This window comes from Saprolegnia diclina (genome assembly GCF_000281045.1).
Source record: "Saprolegnia diclina VS20 unplaced genomic scaffold supercont1.62, whole genome shotgun sequence".
NCBI classification, from domain to species: Eukaryota; Oomycota; class Saprolegniomycetes; order Saprolegniales; family Saprolegniaceae; genus Saprolegnia; species Saprolegnia diclina.
In genome coordinates, this window is record NW_008246129.1 from 140,675 (window position 1) to 157,840 (window position 17,166).

The following is a 17,166-nucleotide window of genomic DNA, read 5'->3' on the forward strand; positions in this document are numbered from 1 at the left end:
TCTAAATCCGGTTACGCCTGTGATTGGTCAAAATCCAGGAAGATTTTTAGCCAGTCGTTGCACAGAAGAGCTCATCGAGCTTCATTTGCTCATGCTCCTCCGACGCCTGCAACGCGGCTTGGCCGGCGCGGGCTTTGCCACCAAGGCTATCGACGTGCTCACGCCCAAGATGCGGCGCAAGATCGAATCGTTCGTCGAGATCGTTCGTGTCAAGCGCGTAGAGCAGGCCGCGACCTCGGACTACACAATCGTGCCCACGACAATGCGGATTCCGAACGCCGAGCCGTGGCCCGCCGACTTCCGCGGCAAGTTCTTTCCATTCACGGACATTCGCAAGTTGCACCGTGACGGCCTTCTTCCGCCCGACGTCGAGGCAGAGCTCGAGGCCATGCGGTTTGTCTGGGACGTGAACACGCTTAAATGGCAGCTCAAGATCGACGCGCTCACGGTGTACAAGTCGATCTATGGCGATACGTACGTGCCGTACAAGTTTGTGTGTCCCGCCGAGGACCCGTGGCCCCGCGACACGTGGCACGCGCCGCTCGGGAAGCAAGTCTCTAACATCCTCAAGGACTTCCACAGCTCGAGACGCGTTAGGACCCAAGTGTTCAACAACCCGACTCCACGCCAAGCGCAGCTCATTGCACTCGACTTTGATTGGGAGGGCTCGGGCTACAGCTAAATGCACCATTTCTTGAACGACAGTGTGGTGATGCGATTTTTGCTCTTTGCGTCCAATGTTGCGTTGCATGTCTGAGAACGCCAGAGGCAGTAGCATCTCGCACACGGACGTGGCAGCGCGAGGAAAGACAGTTCACGCAACCATTACTGCAAGTAGCCACAGCCCGTTTTGGCCGTGAGGTCACTTCGTTTGACCGTCTACATGTACTGTCTGACGTGGCTAAACTTGTGAGCCAGCGACAACGACGACGCGTCAGGGTGCAATGTATCGAATCAATCAAGCAGCGTTTAACCTGTTGAAAAGTCTTCTAGTCGTCCTTTGCCGTCGCATCCAAAACAGCACTTGGAATGCACTCTTCCAGGGCCGTCTCCACAAGGTCCCGGAGCTCGGGTTGCTCGCCCTTGACGCTCCAGCGATTCGCAATATGACGCTTCATGGCCTTGCCGCCAAACTCGCCCCTATCAAAATATTAGATAAAGTATCCACTCGATCCATTGAAGCGTACAAGAAGAGGTTGAGAATCGGCTTGAGGAGCGTCGACGTCGGCATGGCGTACTCGCCGACTTCGCGCCGTTTTTTGCCCCACTTGGCCTGCAGGTCTTCGGCGTAGTCGAGGTACGTGGCGATGATTTCGCGCCGGGAAAAGCCCGGATTCTCGCAGTCAAAGAGCAGGCGATCCGCGTCGCGAAAGTTCCACGGGTTGTTGTACGCCGCGCGGCCAATCATGACGCCGTCCAGGTTGAGGTCCTTGTCCTACATCGTAGTATGACGCGTCGAGCATCATATCGTGTGCGCGTACCTGGAGCAGTGCGTGGGCGTCTTGGATTGAACCGACGCCGCCGTTGAGCATGATGTTGAGATGCGGAAAATCCGATTTCAGCCGGCCAACGTAGCTGTAGTTGAGCGCGGGGATCGTTCGGTTCTCGTGCGGGCTCAGCTTGAGACCGTCGAGCCAACACTTGCGCGCGTGCACCGTAAAGTCCGTCACACCCGATGCGGCGACGGTCGACACGAAGCTGTGAAAGTGCTCGTAACTGCGCTTCAATATCAGGCTCGGTCCATTGGTCAACAAACGTACGAGTCGAGATCGTCGACACCGATGCGGCACTTGACTGTGATCGGCGTGGACGCAACTTGCCGAATCATTTCGTAGCAAAGGTCGCGGACGAGCTCCGGGTTGAGCATAAGGCGCGCGCCAAAGCACTGGCTCGACACCTTGGGCGACGGGCACCCAACGTTGAGATTGATCTCGTGAAAATTGCCGTAGGTCTCGGCCATGCGTGCGACCGCTACAGCGTTGTGAGTCAGTTGTTCTGGGATGAAGGGCAGTCGTATTACTCCCGAGGCTCTTGACATCGTTGCCGCCGAGCTGGAGCGCCAGCGGGTGTTCAATGTCGTCATGACCGAGAAAGTAGTCCAGGTTGTCCTTCTGGTGCAGAAGCTACGGCGGTACAGACATGGCATCGTGAGCGCACGCAAGATTCACGCGTCAGTACCGTCTGATCGACGACCATCTCGGTGTACAAGAGCGTCTTGCGTGTGATCTGGCGCATCATGAAGCGGTAGTGGCGGTCTGTCCAGTCCATCTAGCGCGATAAGATGAGCCAAGTACGCTAGGCATATCCGCGGGTCGCACCATGGGGGCCACCGAGAGCCGCGTCGGAGCATAAGTCGATGCCATTCGTCTCAAGAGCATGAACCAAGCTCGTCCGTCGCCTTGTTATTGGGAGAGGGCCAATTGCTGCGAGCAAAATCTCTACGGCCAATCAAAACCTACCCTCAGGTTCTATGTCCAATCATACGTGGCAAAACGACCTTGCGCAAGGCCATTGGATAAAAATTGGTTTGCGATCCGCCCACGAAAGCCTACTTTGTGGAGGTCGCTGGGTCGTCTCGTGAACCAAGGAGCTGTACCCAAGTACTATTGTACATGTTTAGGATGGGATGTCGTACAGAGTATTTTTCACTTGGTCCCCATTTTGGCGATATATTATCAATTGGTCCCCAACTTTTTGCCAATATTATCACTTGGTCCCCAAGACATTTGATTGGTCGAAATAGGCCAAATTACGAAGCTGATTGGACGGAATCATAGTAATTCCTGCAGCCCAGCACGGTTGCCCTTGCACTAAATAGTGTCCAGACACGTTTAGCAGCTCACACTATTTGATGTAAATATAACAAATAGTGTGCGTGACCGGGTAAGTGGGCCATTTCGAAGGTACCCCACCCCACCAGACCAGGATGGAGACCAAGCGGGTAGTAAACGTGATGCAAGGCAATAAGAGGCGGTGAAGCCAAGTGTGTTGGATACGAGGGAAATGCTAGAGTGAGCATCATGATCGCTAGCTATCCGCGAAGAGCTATCGGGTGGCCATGAGGCACTCTGTACAAATGCACATACTGTGTCGTAGTTGTTCCGTCTATGAGGGACAATAGAACAGTTTATGACCCATCCGTCTACTGGTAAAACAAGAGCGTCCCTGAGATCTCCTATGCGGTAGATCTCTCGGTTATGCTAGCCGCCTGGTTTGTCAAACCCGGGCTATATGACATGTGCGTGATCGTGTTTCGCGTTGTCTTCATCTATAAAGACTTCGTACACATAGAGACTAGCAACTTCCTTCTTCATCATTTGCTCGCCGGGCTGTGGCTGCGCAGGTGACGGCGCGGGGATTCGACTTGCTCTCCTGTAGTGACGCGGGGGCGCTTGTGGCCGCCAGTTAGGTCCATGGTGACAAGCTTCATCTCGCATCTCGCTCAGCGGGGCGCTGTCGCAGCGGTCGTGGAGCGCGACGTCAGCGAACGTGCTCGGGTAGAAGGTGCGGGCTATATGGCTAAGTTTATGAATTAAGTTAGTCCATTATCTCAGCAGGATATTCCAGATGCACTGAGGCATTGAAACCGGGTCCGTCGTGCTTGAACTGCGTCTTCAGGTTAGACAGGAAGTGGATCAGTGCTCGAGCGGGATGACGTAGCCTCCCACAACAAGCATGGCGACAGCGTTCATTGCCTTGCCACGATCGGCAAAAAGTGCGAGGTCGGCCAAGTTGATGCCAGAGCGCATGCACAGCCGCAGGAGCCAAAGGTAGTTCTGTTGCGATGTCGCTCAGCGGAAGACGACATTGTGGACCGCCACGTCATCTATGCTGCATGTGGCTAGCTTTAGTCGTTCAGTTAGTCGAAACAAGATCTTTAGTAGTAGTAACGGACCGACCTTTCGGGGCCGGAAGAATGCAACCACTTTCCGATTTGCAAGCTTCCTCGCAAGAAGTTCTTCACAGTCTCAGCGGGTACAAGAGCGACGGCGGGGACGATGTTGCGGCCGTTGGCGTCGCGTTGAACAAGGCTGAGGTAGACACCAGGGTCCTCGGCCTTCACGACCGTCCCGTCGGTGCCGAGTACAGACGCATAATGGTGGTGCTTGATGGAGGCCCCGAAGTAAAAAAAGCTCGGTCGGTAGAAGTGCTTGCTATCGTTGAGCCGCACGAATGTCCTGGAGGAGCCACGGCAGGAACGTGTAGCTCGCGTCACTCTATCACAAAGCTTGGATGATACATAATCGTGGACTACAAAAGCTACCTGAGCCGTCAGAGACGCAATGACCCCGACCTTGACATGAGCCACGAAGACATCCGGCAACGCCGACCCACCACCGTCCGACTATCATGTTCCATTAGTGGTTGGAAGGATGGATGCGCATATTTATACCAGGATCGTCGTTGCCAATGCGCGTGCCGAGATCTAGTGTGCACCAGCTTGTGCACGTTTGCCATGGCCACGGCTTCTCGCACGGAGGCTGTGCTCATCGACATGCAAGTGTAGAGTGCTCAAGATTTACTTCTATACATCGGAAAGAAGTTGTGTGTGAGGTTTCCGTTTACATAGTGTCCATCGCGTACTCTTCACGACGTAGTGGACTTTCGCTGTCGTCTTTTTGCGCCTTCGAGCCTACGGAAGTTGTTCGATTGTCACTCTTGATTGTGCCATCGCATCAAGTAGTACCGTGTTTGGCCACCTTGACACTGAACCTCTTCTGGAGTGCGAAGAGGCTTCACCGCCTCTTATTGCCTTGCATCACGTTTACTACCCGCTTGGTCTCCATCCTGGTCTGGTGGGGTGGGGTACCTTCGAAATGGCCCACTTACCCGGTCACGCACACTATTTGTTATATTTACATCAAATAGTGTGAGCTGCTAAACGTGTCTGGACACTATTTAGTGCAAGGGCAACCGTGCTGGGCTGCAGGAATTACTATGATTCCGTCCAATCAGCTTCGTAATTTGGCCTATTTCGACCAATCAAATGTCTTGGGGACCAAGTGATAATATTGGCAAAAAGTTGGGGACCAATTGATAATATATCGCCAAAATGGGGACCAAGTGAAAAATACTCTGTCGTACAGTGCAGGAGCCTGGTGCTGGATCCCACGTGGCAGCTTCGTGTGCCACCCTTGCGTGCGTCGTTGAGGTAAAGATGACGCGCGCGTGTGTGCGGACGTGTTTCTCCTTCAAGCGCGACGTGTCTATTCGCCGCGCGTTGCCTTCAAGCTGGTTTCTTTGCACGTTGGCGGCAAGCATGCGTCAGCACGATCGAACTGAGCGCGATGGGCCAAGAACCGCTTCGTCGCATTGCTCGCTCCCTATAAGAACTAGACTTCCATCAGTCCAAGCAGCCAACAACATGTTGACGTCATGCGTCGTCTCTCGAGATCACCCATTCTTGGCCGCGCCTTTAGCTCCATGACGTCGAGATACGGAGACATGGCAATGAAAGTGAATAAATTAATTCGATCGCGCGGCAGTTGCGTGTGATGCACAGCGAGCGCGGTTCATAGTACTATCGACTAATAGCTCGGCGCGATAAGTTAGAGGGAGAAAAATCGTTGGAAGCTCGTCATGTCCCGCGGTAGCTTGTGTCGACAGAGTGGACACTCGTCGTGCGAAGCAAGCCACGGAAACAGACACGCGCGGTGAAAGACGTGGTGGCACGGCAGCTGCACGACCTTTGTGTCCCCCCGAAATGCCTCGAGGCACACGGCGCAATCTTTGTTCCAGCAGCTATCGTGAGCAGAAGCGTAGGGAAGCGTCGGAAGCGCGTCCAGAAACCGCGGGCACGTTGCGCGCTTCTCCAAGTGACTCGGCGGCTCGAGGATAAGGTCGTTGTGCATCGCCAGGGTCCGCGCCGAGAGCGTCGCATCGGCGCACGACGGACACGACCGCCCGACGTTGGAGCGCGTGTTGATAAGGTACACGGTCTGGCTGCACTTGCCGCAGACAATGTCGCCGCAGACGCGGCAATGGTGGCGTCGACGCAGGAGCGAGAAGCCTTTGCCGCAGCCTGTGCACTGCGTCCGCGCTCGGTCGGGCACCCACATAGCCCGGGCGCACGCGCTGCGGATCTGCGTACCCCGCCCGATGAACGACGACGTTGACGATGCAGTCTCCATGCTGAGACGACGGTTGATTGCTCTTGGTGTTTTTGAAAAATGACCCGCAAGCACGTATCCGGACAGGACGGGCCAATCAGCGCCGCGGGGCCGGCAAGGGTGCGTGCGCTTGTGCCACGCTTGGGTCGGAGACGCGCAGCGCGCCTATGGACGGGCGACCTATCTTCTGATTCCGTGCTATTGGCAGTACAGCCGCTGTTAGATCATGCAGATATGTATGTATTCGTAGCAGCGTACGCGGACGGCCATGGCGCAGGCGGCATGCTTTCTCGGACACCGCCGATGCGGCATTGGCCGCTCGTAGCGCACTGTCGAGGGTGTGCGCCAGCTGGTTCTCGACGCGTATTTGATGTTGCAGCTTGCGTTGAAGACTCAAGGAATCATCGCGCGGCGCTTTTGCGAGGACCGGCCCGACGGCTTCGCAAGGTGCGATCCGTGGTGAACCAAAGGAGCCGAGGACCTTGCGTTTCGGGGCCAGGTCGGCCGCCGTGGGCGGTGCGCGCGGACCTCGAACAGCGGCGCTCTTTGGTGGTGAGGGCGCGCGTGGAAGGGCGCGTTGCAGCAAGAAACGCGGTAAAGCGAGCCGGTTGTTGCGGAGCGTCGTAATTGGTACGCACTGCAGGAGCGGTAAAGTGCTCGCAGTCACTGGTTTCGGGTGCGAGCTCGTCGCCAGCTGTGTCGCGGTCTACCGACATACGCCATTGCAGTAGCCATTCGACTTCAACCCACAGAGTAGAAACAAGCAGAGTGACCTCTTCGCGATGCGCGTGCCACTCGAGCTGGGCGCGCCACACCTTGCGCAGTGCACCCAGGCCGCGTTTGCCCAAGATTCGTTGCAACTACACAAAGCGCTATGTCTCGTCATCGCACGAGGAAGGATACGCGTACCATGAAGGGCGCGCCGGGGTAATGCAATACGAGGAGCGACACGTCGCGACTGGATGCCACGAGCTCCAGCGTGTGCCACGAATCGTCTTCACAGAGCGCAACGTTCCCGCGGCTCAACGTGGCGACGTGTGCGTCCAAGCGCAGCGTAGGCTCCCGCCACCTGCGCGCGTCGTTGAGTTGATTGGTCGCTAGAAAAGCCAAAAAGCATCCTACGACTTTTCGTGGATGGCTCGGCGCAATGCGAGCTGACGTTGCACGATGCACTCGCCGTCTTGAATCAGAACGAGCGCGTCTGAAGCTTTCGGCAAGGGCAAAATCACTACATACAGCATGGCGGTCAACGTCTCCATGCATCTGAGTCTGTGCAATGCAAACACGCAGTCTACCGTCCATGCGGCGACAGGCGCGGGGCGTGAGACCGTACCAGAGCGAACACGCGCGATCGCGGTCGAGGGCTCTGAGCGCGTCCGTCTACAAACACGCAACCCACGTCGTTGAAGTTGCCGCGATCGGGTGACGCATTACATGCTGAAGAAAGGCCAGGCGGTCTTGCTGCTCCACAACACCCGGCCACGACTGGAGATACTCGACCTTATTGATAGCAACGACACGCGCACCGTGAGTCGCAATGGCCGAAATTTGCCGGTGGTTCTCAGCGGCCAGCACCTCGTACTCGCCAAAGACGTCGCCGTTGTTGACTGTGCGCACACGAACGTAGCCCGTGAGCTCGGCAGCATCGGAGGTCGAGGTGAGTGGCGTCGATGTCGATAGATCGATCGTGGTACCAGCTGTCTGCACCAAGTCGACGGACCCTGACACGAGCACGAAGACGCGCTCTGTAGACGCCCCCTTTGTAAATACTAGACGCACTTCAACACGTCTGTAGACTGCACGCACGAACCGTACCGTAAGCATTGGGCGCAAATGTCTGAAACAGCGTGCGCTCGCAAATCTGCTCTCGGAGGGCCGTCGCCATTTTGACAAAACAGGGCACGTCCACGACAATGTCAAGCACGAGCTGAATGCGCTTCTGGCGCGCAAAGGCAATAACGCTCGGCCACTGCGAGCGCTGCGCCCGCTTCTTGAGTACAAAATGAACTACAAGCTTCCACAGATCCCGCGCGCGCCTACGTGACGTGACTTGTGCTCCTCAGCCGTCAAGCAGGCCAAGGTACTGGGAGCCCTGGTGGGATGGACGGGGTGCAGGACGGCCAAACGCAACTAGATTCTCATATGCATCGCGATGCAAAACAAGCATCGCCGCGGCCGTCGTCGTCACCTGCAGCAGAGTAGGGTTCACACAAGGATATGCGATTGGACGCACGATAGTCGATGGGTGGAGAAGGCCTCCATCAAAGAGAGCGCGCTCGCAGATGACGTCGCCCGGACCCAAGGTGGCTTCGCGAACGCCTCGACGGTCGCCGTTGACAGCCACCGGGACGGGGGATTGCAAAAGCTTTTTTATGCTACGGGTGCTTTTACGGAAGAGGGCACCGATGAATGTCTCTGCGCACCTCGTGGTCCGCGCCGATGGCTCCTTGGAGAGATGCATGAGTGCCTTCATGGGGTTGTCATCGCGCTCGGTGATGACAAACTTGCGTTTGGACGGTGGTCGCCACGTCACCTTGGGGTCCACGGACGTCCGGCGGGTCCTATGCCACCAAGTCGGCTCATCCAACTGGGTGTTATCTAGCGTACCAAATCGCGGGGGCGCGCTGGACAAAGACATCCAAGCTGCCTGCAAGGACGATATAGAGCGCTACAGAGAGACTTGTGCTGCCATCGACTTTGCCACAATGCTGTACCTTCCTGGCTCTCGCCTTGCTTGCACACTAGACATGCATTTAGTTGTGCTTGCAAGCACCATGGCGACCCACCGAGCTCGCCCGGCTGATACGTGACAAAGCGCGCGTCCTCGTGCACCAAGTTTTGCACCGCGATGGGAAAGGTGTCACGAAGTCCCGTCATGTCGAAAAGCTGGGATGTGAGCTCGTGCGCGCTAGCTCGTCGCGAATGCCTACGTTGTCGTCACATGGGGTAGTCGCAGAGGAAAATTACCCTTCATCAGTAGTGCTGTCGTTGGACGAATGACGCATGTGCCACCGAGCAATGTCGTCAACGAGCTCGACAAGCGCGGGTCGAGTTGGTGGTAGAAGACCCCAGTGCAAGATACCCACCTTGCCTTCCGAAATGGCTACGGCTGACTGCGCTTGGAGCGCGCTGCCAGACTGCATGGAGCCCACCACGTCACCAATGCAGAGCGTCGTGAGGAGGTCGGTGCTGTTCATGCGCGTCACAGCGTTGGCAGTGCGGTGCGAATCGAACGTGACACTGCTCGCAGCCTCTGTCCCGAGTCCGCCCTCGTCGTCCAGAATCGCGTCTACGATACACCACGACTGAGTGCTTCTCAACATTTATCGTTCTGACGCTGGGACGAAGCCGACTGCACAAGAAGCAGCGAACCAGCAAGGACAAGAATAATCGCGTGAGGGCGGAACTCGTGCACGTCCCAGAGCAGCTGGTTGTGTCGCACCTCGACGATCTCCATGCCCTGCAGCAGACGGAGGCGTACACAGTAAGGCACAGCTCGAAGCGCGTCGTGGTGGCCGAGGTACGTTGCGAGCTTCTCGAGTGTCAAGCACGTCGGGTCGCGCGGCTTGACGCTGGCATTGTCGAGTACAAGGCGGGGCTGGAACAGCAATACCTCGTCGTCATTGTCGTTCTCCTGGCGGAGAAGACCGAGAACGTCCGCCGCTGGCAAGTGCAACACCGTGGCCGTTGTGATCCCTGGTCAATTAATCGTTGACTCGAGCGTTCATATAGAGGACTACCCTTGGCAAGGTTGCGCGAGACGACATACGTCGACTGGCTGTGTGAATTGGTCAGAAGCGGCACGTGGCCGAAGGCAGAGCCGATACCAAGGCTCGTGAGGAACTGCCCGTGCTTCTCGTTGGAGCTCACAGCGTGCTCTCCACCATGCAGTTCGACTTGCACAGCAACGCTTTGGCGTCGTCGCACTTTGGTCGAAGTAAGGCGGTGGATGTTGACTGCACCGGTTAGTAGCATATACATGCCATCGCTCCTGGAGGACATTTGTCACGTATCAACTCAAGAACTTCGTAGCGCACCGGTGGTTTTGCTCGACGAGAACGGTACCGGCGTCGACAACAGTGATCGAGGCGTGCTTGGCAATGAAAGTCAAGTCCACGGAATTGAACTGTCGCCAAAAGATGCGCGCGTCGCAGCGTAAGAGGGCCGAGACGGTCGTTCGCACGTGGTCTAGACTCTGCTCAGCAATCCCACGAGCAATGTAGAAAAGACAGAAACGACCTTCGGCGCGGTCCGCGCATGGGGTCGAACACAGTCGTAGAAGCTCGTTGACATCGTTGTGAGGCGCTGCCATCTCTACCAGGGCATCCTCACAGAGAACACGGTCGTAGTCGGTTTGCAGTAGCACAATGACTGTCACCTGCCATAAGAATCAGTCTCTATGCTCACAGCGAGGCCACGTACTGGCGACAGCGTCCGCAAGGTGGCGGCCTGGGTCGAGCCAAACCCTTTCTGCAAGGCCACTTCGCCAAAGCACTCGCCATGCGAGAGCTCGCCGATGACGGGCCCGTAGAGGGCTTCGTGCTCGGAAGTGGATGATACAACTGGACTAGAACTTGGTACAAGTTTGGAGCCTTCGGTGGTATCATGAACGTGAATCTGCAGCTGGCCGGCGGCAACAACCACGAGCTTCGCCAACGTGCTCTCTTGATGCAGCACGATTGCGTTGGCAGGGAACGTTTGTACCACCTGTGGTCGCATGCTCCATGAACAGAAATGTAGGGTTGAATGTACCAGCTTGCAAGCGATCCGCTCGAGTGTCGGCCGCGGAAGACATCGAAAGGTGTGAAAGTGGCTCAGGAATACCGAGAGCTTGGCGCTGTCCTCGCGCGACCGGCGGTGCTGCTCACACTGAGCGGCGTAGATGTACTCGGCCGCGATTAATGAGCTGCTGCCGTACGTCAAGAGCGTCTTGTACGCGGTGGCCGAGAGCGTCACAACCTCTACGCATTGTCCAAACACTATTTAGCGATTCGATCCTTGGGGTCAGTAGACGAGCACGAACTTGCGCGCGACTGCGTGAGGACCGTGGTGGCCCGCAGCACGTTGCCCAGCAGGGCGCCCTAGACACGAAGTGGAAAGGCAGTTGCTGTGTGCACGAGGTTTTCCGTCGTACCTCCCCAAAAACCTCGCCCACGGAAACCGTTTGAATACAGTCACCCATGTCACTGTCGTCCACTTCGCTGGCGTCGTAAAGGGCGTCGTGCGCTGCTACGCTCACAATGGCACTGTTCTTGTAGATGCTAACGACGCCGTCGAGAACGACGTAGAGACTCCCAAAGCCCGTGATGCGGTCGCCTTGGCGATAGACAACTTGTCCGTCATGAAGTGTTCGATAGCGCAGCTTTTGGCACACGTCTACTTGATACGATGAGTGAATACACCGGTGCAAACGTAGGAGCAACGTACACAGCTTGACAATGTACGGGAGGGAAGCAAAGAGGGCGATGCTCTCCACCAGCTCCATCTACGGGTGCTTGAGCACAAGCCACAAAACCAAATTCCGAGCGTACCAGCAGCTTCAAGTCGACGTCCGACCGGTATTGCTCTCTACACGGGATAAACCCCATGACCACAGCTCGTGATCCAGAAGCCTACTGCTTCCTAGCGGCCGCATGAAACTGGCGGGTTTTCGCGGCCGACCATGTGCTGGGCACGAAAGGGACGACTGCCGCAGCGGATCCCGACGGCTTGGCTGACGGGCCGACATCATCTCGGCGTCCAAACGTTCGAATGGACCGCAGGAGCGCGCGAATCTTCTTCCAGCGCGCGACGGCGACGGCGCTCGAGGGCATCGCTCGTTCGGTTTCGCGTTGGCTTTTCCCGATGTGAAAATCGGCTGACGGTAAAAGCTAGGCCTTTTCGAACCTAACTAGGACCACAGTGTCCTAGTCTTGTGATTCGTGATGCGGTGGGCTTGCGTCGTCCTGCTGGCGCTCACGCTGGGCAACACCGCCGAGGCGAAAGGCAACCGCTACGCCCGGGTATGCTCACGGGATGCATTGCTGTGCTACGACGTAGCGCTCGTGGCGTAGGTGGATCGCAAGTGGAAGATGCAGAAGAAGGCGTGCACCGACGTCGACTGCAGCCACTTGGCGCCGGCCGTCAATATGAACTGCGTCAACGAGTGCACATCGCCCGACTGCTACGCCTCAGTGTATGCCTCGGAGCCGGTAGTATCTCGTTTGCAATGTACCAAGCTTGATGCATTGAGGTAGCTGGAGGACGGCGAGGTCGACGACTACCGAGCCCATCGCTTCACGAGCTGCCTCCGCAAGGAATTTTTGAAACGGAAACCGACTGCCCAGTCGAATCGCGATGAGCTCTAACGCATTGTACTAACGTTGTCGATGTTATCTACTACTAGGTCTCTTGCCGGACGGGCCAAAGCGGCATGAGGAGGTCCACGCTCTTCTCAAACGAGATGAACTGGACGGCGTTCACTGGCATCGCACGGACCAAGCACGGGCTAAGGCCTCTAAAGAAGCGGCGGACGCCATCTTCCGCATAGAGCTTGAGCACGCAGTCGTGGAACCCGCGGTACTTGCGCACACGCGGGTCGAGCGCGTCGGCCTGGATCACCGACTTGATCGTGTCGAGCGGAAAGCTGATGCACCAGTACATGAGACCTGCGACGGCGCCCGAGTAGCCGTAAACTTCGAGGTCGGTGAGCGGCCGCCGCAGGATCGTTTGGGACTGCAGCACGCCCTTGGCCTTCTCGTACGTGAAGAAGTACGACGTGTTGCCAATCATCTCGCGATAGCATGTGGGCACAAAGCCACGGTAGAGACCCTACAGAATCTAGTTTAGTTGAGACGCGAAAGCCGGGGTTTACGTTGCGAAGGCCGTACGAGGCAAAGATCTGGCGGGCTTGCTGCAGCGTCGTCACTTGGCTCGTCGCTTGCGTCTAGCATACACAACTTAACATCACGACACGACTCGAATGGCTGCCTACCTGCATGCGGATCATCGTAATCTCAAACGGGGTGTAGAGCATGGCCTCGACGAGACCCGTGCAAGACGCCGCCGCCGTGAGCACGAGCTTTGGGTGCTTCTCAGGCGACCCATCGCCGGCCGAAGGCGTGTAGAAGATGTACTTGAACTGCGCCATGAGGCCAAAGAGGAACGAGCACCCAATCGCGGACCGAGCAACCTGCGATGACGCACCGCGGTAGAGTGAGAGGAAGCCCTCCGAGCGCACCGACTGCACAAGACACTGCAGTGGCGACGCCGACGCGCCGCCGTGCATCTGCGTCTGGATGCGCGACTTGACCGTGTCGAGCGGGTAGCCGACGATGGCGCCCGTGACGCCGGCGACGGTCCCGCTGAAGAAGTGCGTGATGACTGTCTCCAGTTGCATCTTGAAGCGAGAACCAAGGAGAAGTAAACGTTTTAGTGGTGTGCCAGCTGCTGCGACATGCGCACGCAAGGCCATTGGTCAAAAAGAGGTGCATTTCAAGCGATATGGCGATCGGATTGGTGGGTAGACTGGAATTTCAGCGTATCCAACGGATGGTAGTATTGTCATTCTGCCAGCAAAAAGCGATGGCGTCGTTTTGGCGGCAGTTGCCGCGACCCTTTTACTGCGTGGCGCCGATGGCCAACGTCACCGATGTCGCCTTCCGCGCCGCCATCACAGAGCTCGGCAAGCCACACGTACGCGTCCACCGAGTCGTCTAGGTGACCATATTCATAATGTAGGTCATGTGGACGGAGTTTGTCAGCTGCGAAGCTCTCATGTCGTCGACAGCGCGCACGCGCGAGAAGATGTTGACAGCGCTCAAGTACGCACCAAGCGAGCGACCAATCGTCGCACAGCTGTTTGGCTCCAAGCCCGACCAGTTCCGCGAGGTATGTGTCCGTTCGTCGCTTGTTGTGGGCTCAGACCGTGCGCAGTGCGCCAAGATTGTTCGCGACTTGGGGTTTGACGGCATCGACATCAACATGGGCTGCCCCGAGAGGAACGTCAACAAGCAAGGCAGTGGCGCGGCCTTGATTGGCGATCCGGCCAACGCCCAGGTACGACGGCAGTTGAAATTACCGAGTCCAACTTGCCCACAAGGCGATCGTGCGAGCGTGTCAAGAGAGCGGACTTCCGGTCTCGGTCAAGACGCGCATTGGTCTTGAAACCATCGATTACGACGACTGGATCAACTACATCTTGGACGTACGACTCGAGCTTGCTGTAGTTTGGAGGACGTCACGCGTGGTAGACGGAGCCCGACGCCTTAACGGTCCATGGCCGAACGCGCAAGGAAATGTCGCTTGTGCCAGCACACTGGGACGTTATTGGCGACATTGTCCACTTGGTGCGGGACAAGCGACAGTCGGACGTCATCTTGATCGGCAATGTACGGTGTTTTTGGCTGCAATGCAAATTCTGGACAAGGAACGCTTTAGGGGGACGTCGCGTCGCTGGACGACGCCAACGAAAAGGTCGCGCTCTATGGTATTGACGGTGTTATGGTCGGACGCGCCCTCTTTGGTAACCCGTGGTTCTTTCAAGGTATCCGAAATCTTCATACAGACTCGGAAGTTGAGCGCACTGCAGGACCGACGTTGCTCACCGAGCGCGGCACCGAAGAGCGGCTACTGGGCATGATCCGCCACACGCAGATCTTTGAAGTACGTTCACTCTATTTTCATTTTGTTCAAGACGGCGGTTGTCTAGGAGCTCTTGCTGCAGCACGGCCACAACCAATTCCACCACGTCAAAAAGATGTACGGCAGCTACTTGGCAGGTATTCCGTACGCCAAGCAATTCAAGGAGCAGCTCAGTCGTGCAGCGACGCCGGCCGAGGTAAGCCGCGGTAGAGGAACAATATAATGTATCAAGCGTGCGGTAGGTCTATCCGCTCGTACACGATTTTATTCGGCAAGACAAGGCGAGATCGCAGCTTGCGGCGGCAAATGAGCCGCCAATGCACTAGCTGCAGCACGAGTTGGGATCCGTGGGCCGCGGGTCGCGCAAGTACGCATGCCACGTCATGACTTGCGCATCGGCAGCTGGTCGCACGGCCTAATAGACAAGTTGGATTGTCCGTGTCCGATTGCATTCTGTTGATTATGCCAAACCGAAGACGCTGCAAACTGCGCTTGGACCGCTCGCATTTCGTCTTCTGTTTCGCACAGAAGAGCCACAGGTGTATCGGGTGCAAGCATTGGTCGGCACGTCAAAGTGGGCTCTACGCCAGACGCTTCATGGGTAGTTCAATGGTTCGTCGTGGAGGCTACCAGCAGGCAGAAGATCAAAGACGACTGCGAGGAAACCTTCGTCGCAACACTCGACTTCCATCTTGACAGCAGACAAAGCGTCGTCATCTGTGACGCCTTGCGCGTCAAACTCGTACAAGAGGTCGTAGCAGTCGACGTACGCGCCGACGTCCTTTTGCCAGGCCGTGATGCGGCCACCGGTCATCGTCGGCGACACTTTGGCCAAGGGCACGACAATGTAGCTGCGCTGCTGCAGCTTGTGGCAGGAGACTGCGAGGTCTACGAGACGCAACGTGTGAGCGTATCGAGCTAGATGACTTCGCGCACCGCTGTAGTCGTAGCGGGCAGCCCTCGCAGGAATTCGGCGAAGCATTTTCGAGACTGGATGCCATTGGTGGATATGGCTCGCTATTTTATCCAATCACATTAACCATCGAGAAATCCATCCTCTTGATGACCTCATTTTGCATCTTGCTACCAGTAGGAAGGAAGATGTACCCAAACACTACGGCTCTCACCTTTCTCTAGTGTAGTTCATATCACAATTGTCTCCTATACACTGGCGCTCGTAAAGTGAACGTAAAGGGTTCGTCGATGTAAAGGCTACAGCGCTGCCTTTACAAGAAAGAAAACTGAAAGACTCATTTACCGATTGACCATGGAGAACCGCAGCATCACGAGCCCTTTTGGCCTGCCCGACCTTCTCGTTGGCTCTCGGCGCATGCTCTTTTCGACCGCTCAGAGTACCACCGCACTGCCACCCACGAGTCGTCCAGCAACAAACCCTGTGCTCATGGACCTCTACAAGCGCCTTCAGATGCTTGCGGCTACCAGCAGCACCGGTGCACCGCCACTTGTATTTGACGATCTCGAAAGCTTCTACTACAATAGATAGAGAATTGGTTGGATTTGATTTGTAAAACAGCCAACACAGAAAGGCCGATCGATCAGTGCATGTGCTGACAGCCCTATACTGTGCGGCGCGGAATGGCCAGGTGTGAAAAGACTTGACGACTAACTCAATCTCGGCATCTCTTGGTACCGCCTATGGCCAGCAACGCAGTGCTATTTTTCAAAAAATCAAGAGCTGCCATGCCGCGACGCGTGAGCCGAGAACGATTTTTGCAAAAAGTATTGGTCCCACCGGGTTTCGATCCCGGGTTGCTGGATTTCAAGACCAGAGTGCTAACCCCTACACCATAGGACCACACATAACGAAATAGGTGCTGGAAGCTATAAAGCAATGCTGTCGGGGCCGTTCAGAATCAGGAGACCTCCAAAACGACATAGATACGTTATCGATTTTGACAGGTTATCCAACAGCTCGATGACGTGGCAGAACAGGAGCGCTGGACCGACGATATCGACCTAGCTCAGTGCTTGCATTTTCATTCTGCAAGCTCTGCGCACAGAGATGGTATTGAATACAGTTTAAAGTATCCATCAAATTTGCGCATGTTGCATTGAGATGCCCTGCCACAGCAATCGATCATAAAATGGAGTTGAGGTCCCACCAAGATTCGAACTCGGATTGCTCGATTAGGAGTCGAGAGTGCTGCCAATTACACCATGGGACCTTTTCTACTACGGTGTGCAATACGTGGACCGGGCGTCGTTGCAATACCACCGTTGGTATGGGACGGGTATCTCTGGCCGTACCTGCACAACTGAATAGACACGTTATGGATTCTTAGAGTCTCGTCCTGCTGATGGTGCACGACCAAACCGTCTATCGCAAGCACGGTTGGTCCAGTAGCTGTTTACAATGTGCGGTATCGTGAGCTATGGACGAGGTTGCAGTCGCTTGCTGTACGTTCAGTGACGT

The 17,166-nt window shown here is 56.2% G+C and overlaps 8 protein-coding genes and 2 non-coding genes across 10 annotated transcripts; 3 read left to right on the plus strand and 7 right to left on the minus strand.

Moving 5' to 3' along the window:
* Positions 1 to 69: 69 nt before the first annotated feature.
* On the plus strand, positions 70 to 718 carry SDRG_13662 (hypothetical protein). The gene has a single exon (XM_008619761.1). It carries the CDS (start codon positions 92 to 94, stop codon positions 680 to 682), a length of 591 nt encoding a protein of 196 aa, XP_008617983.1. The 5' UTR covers positions 70 to 91; the 3' UTR covers positions 683 to 718.
* A 231-nt stretch (positions 719 to 949) lies between these two features.
* On the minus strand, positions 950 to 2,437 carry SDRG_13663 (hypothetical protein). Its single transcript, XM_008619762.1, has 7 exons — positions 2,319 to 2,437; positions 2,179 to 2,268; positions 2,021 to 2,123; positions 1,761 to 1,971; positions 1,482 to 1,716; positions 1,188 to 1,429; positions 950 to 1,140 (listed from the first exon to the last, which is right to left on the minus strand). The coding sequence occupies exons 1-7, from the start codon at positions 2,376 to 2,378 to the stop codon at positions 990 to 992; spliced, it is 1,092 nt and encodes a 363-aa protein (XP_008617984.1). The 5' UTR covers positions 2,379 to 2,437; the 3' UTR covers positions 950 to 989.
* Positions 2,438 to 5,446: 3,009 nt separating this feature from the next.
* Positions 5,447 to 6,154, minus strand: SDRG_13664 (hypothetical protein). The gene has a single exon (XM_008619763.1). It carries the CDS (start codon positions 6,129 to 6,131, stop codon positions 5,550 to 5,552), a length of 582 nt encoding a protein of 193 aa, XP_008617985.1. The 5' UTR covers positions 6,132 to 6,154; the 3' UTR covers positions 5,447 to 5,549.
* Positions 6,155 to 6,189: 35 nt separating this feature from the next.
* Positions 6,190 to 11,956, minus strand: SDRG_13665 (hypothetical protein). Its single transcript, XM_008619764.1, has 26 exons — positions 11,727 to 11,956; positions 11,642 to 11,678; positions 11,538 to 11,595; positions 11,245 to 11,486; positions 11,134 to 11,191; positions 10,863 to 11,071; positions 10,692 to 10,817; positions 10,533 to 10,652; positions 10,350 to 10,488; positions 10,148 to 10,298; positions 9,851 to 10,101; positions 9,447 to 9,806; positions 9,078 to 9,399; positions 8,897 to 9,018; positions 8,825 to 8,851; positions 8,718 to 8,778; positions 8,534 to 8,671; positions 8,344 to 8,485; positions 8,195 to 8,298; positions 7,926 to 8,146; positions 7,545 to 7,879; positions 7,406 to 7,490; positions 7,233 to 7,338; positions 7,020 to 7,179; positions 6,369 to 6,970; positions 6,190 to 6,308 (listed from the first exon to the last, which is right to left on the minus strand). The coding sequence occupies exons 1-25, from the start codon at positions 11,921 to 11,923 to the stop codon at positions 6,512 to 6,514; spliced, it is 4,230 nt and encodes a 1,409-aa protein (XP_008617986.1). The 5' UTR covers positions 11,924 to 11,956; the 3' UTR covers positions 6,190 to 6,308; positions 6,369 to 6,511.
* Positions 11,957 to 12,021: 65 nt separating this feature from the next.
* SDRG_13666 (hypothetical protein) lies at positions 12,022 to 12,491 on the plus strand. Its single transcript, XM_008619765.1, has 3 exons — positions 12,022 to 12,112; positions 12,164 to 12,301; positions 12,347 to 12,491. Exons 1-3 carry the CDS (start codon positions 12,035 to 12,037, stop codon positions 12,455 to 12,457), a joined length of 327 nt encoding a protein of 108 aa, XP_008617987.1. The 5' UTR covers positions 12,022 to 12,034; the 3' UTR covers positions 12,458 to 12,491.
* Positions 12,492 to 13,488, minus strand: SDRG_13667 (hypothetical protein; the record flags this gene model as incomplete). Its single annotated transcript, XM_008619766.1, has 3 exons — positions 12,492 to 12,920; positions 12,964 to 13,035; positions 13,084 to 13,488. The coding sequence occupies 3 exons, from the start codon at positions 13,486 to 13,488 to the stop codon at positions 12,492 to 12,494; spliced, it is 906 nt and encodes a 301-aa protein (XP_008617988.1).
* Positions 13,489 to 13,657: 169 nt separating this feature from the next.
* On the plus strand, positions 13,658 to 15,236 carry SDRG_13668 (hypothetical protein). The gene is made up of 9 exons (XM_008619767.1): positions 13,658 to 13,784; positions 13,830 to 13,979; positions 14,025 to 14,147; positions 14,191 to 14,295; positions 14,342 to 14,479; positions 14,529 to 14,634; positions 14,680 to 14,753; positions 14,800 to 14,928; positions 14,975 to 15,236. Exons 1-9 carry the CDS (start codon positions 13,674 to 13,676, stop codon positions 15,056 to 15,058), a joined length of 1,020 nt encoding a protein of 339 aa, XP_008617989.1. The 5' UTR covers positions 13,658 to 13,673; the 3' UTR covers positions 15,059 to 15,236.
* A 54-nt stretch (positions 15,237 to 15,290) lies between these two features.
* SDRG_13669 (hypothetical protein) lies at positions 15,291 to 15,714 on the minus strand (the record flags this gene model as incomplete). The annotated part of the gene is made up of 2 exons (XM_008619768.1): positions 15,291 to 15,620; positions 15,669 to 15,714. 2 exons carry the CDS (start codon positions 15,712 to 15,714, stop codon positions 15,328 to 15,330), a joined length of 339 nt encoding a protein of 112 aa, XP_008617990.1. The 3' UTR covers positions 15,291 to 15,327.
* A 762-nt stretch (positions 15,715 to 16,476) lies between these two features.
* SDRG_13670 lies at positions 16,477 to 16,548 on the minus strand. The gene has a single exon. It is a non-coding gene; the product is annotated as a tRNA-Ser (tRNA).
* Positions 16,549 to 16,846: 298 nt separating this feature from the next.
* SDRG_13671 lies at positions 16,847 to 16,918 on the minus strand. The gene has a single exon. It is a non-coding gene; the product is annotated as a tRNA-Arg (tRNA).
* Positions 16,919 to 17,166: the final 248 nt, after the last annotated feature.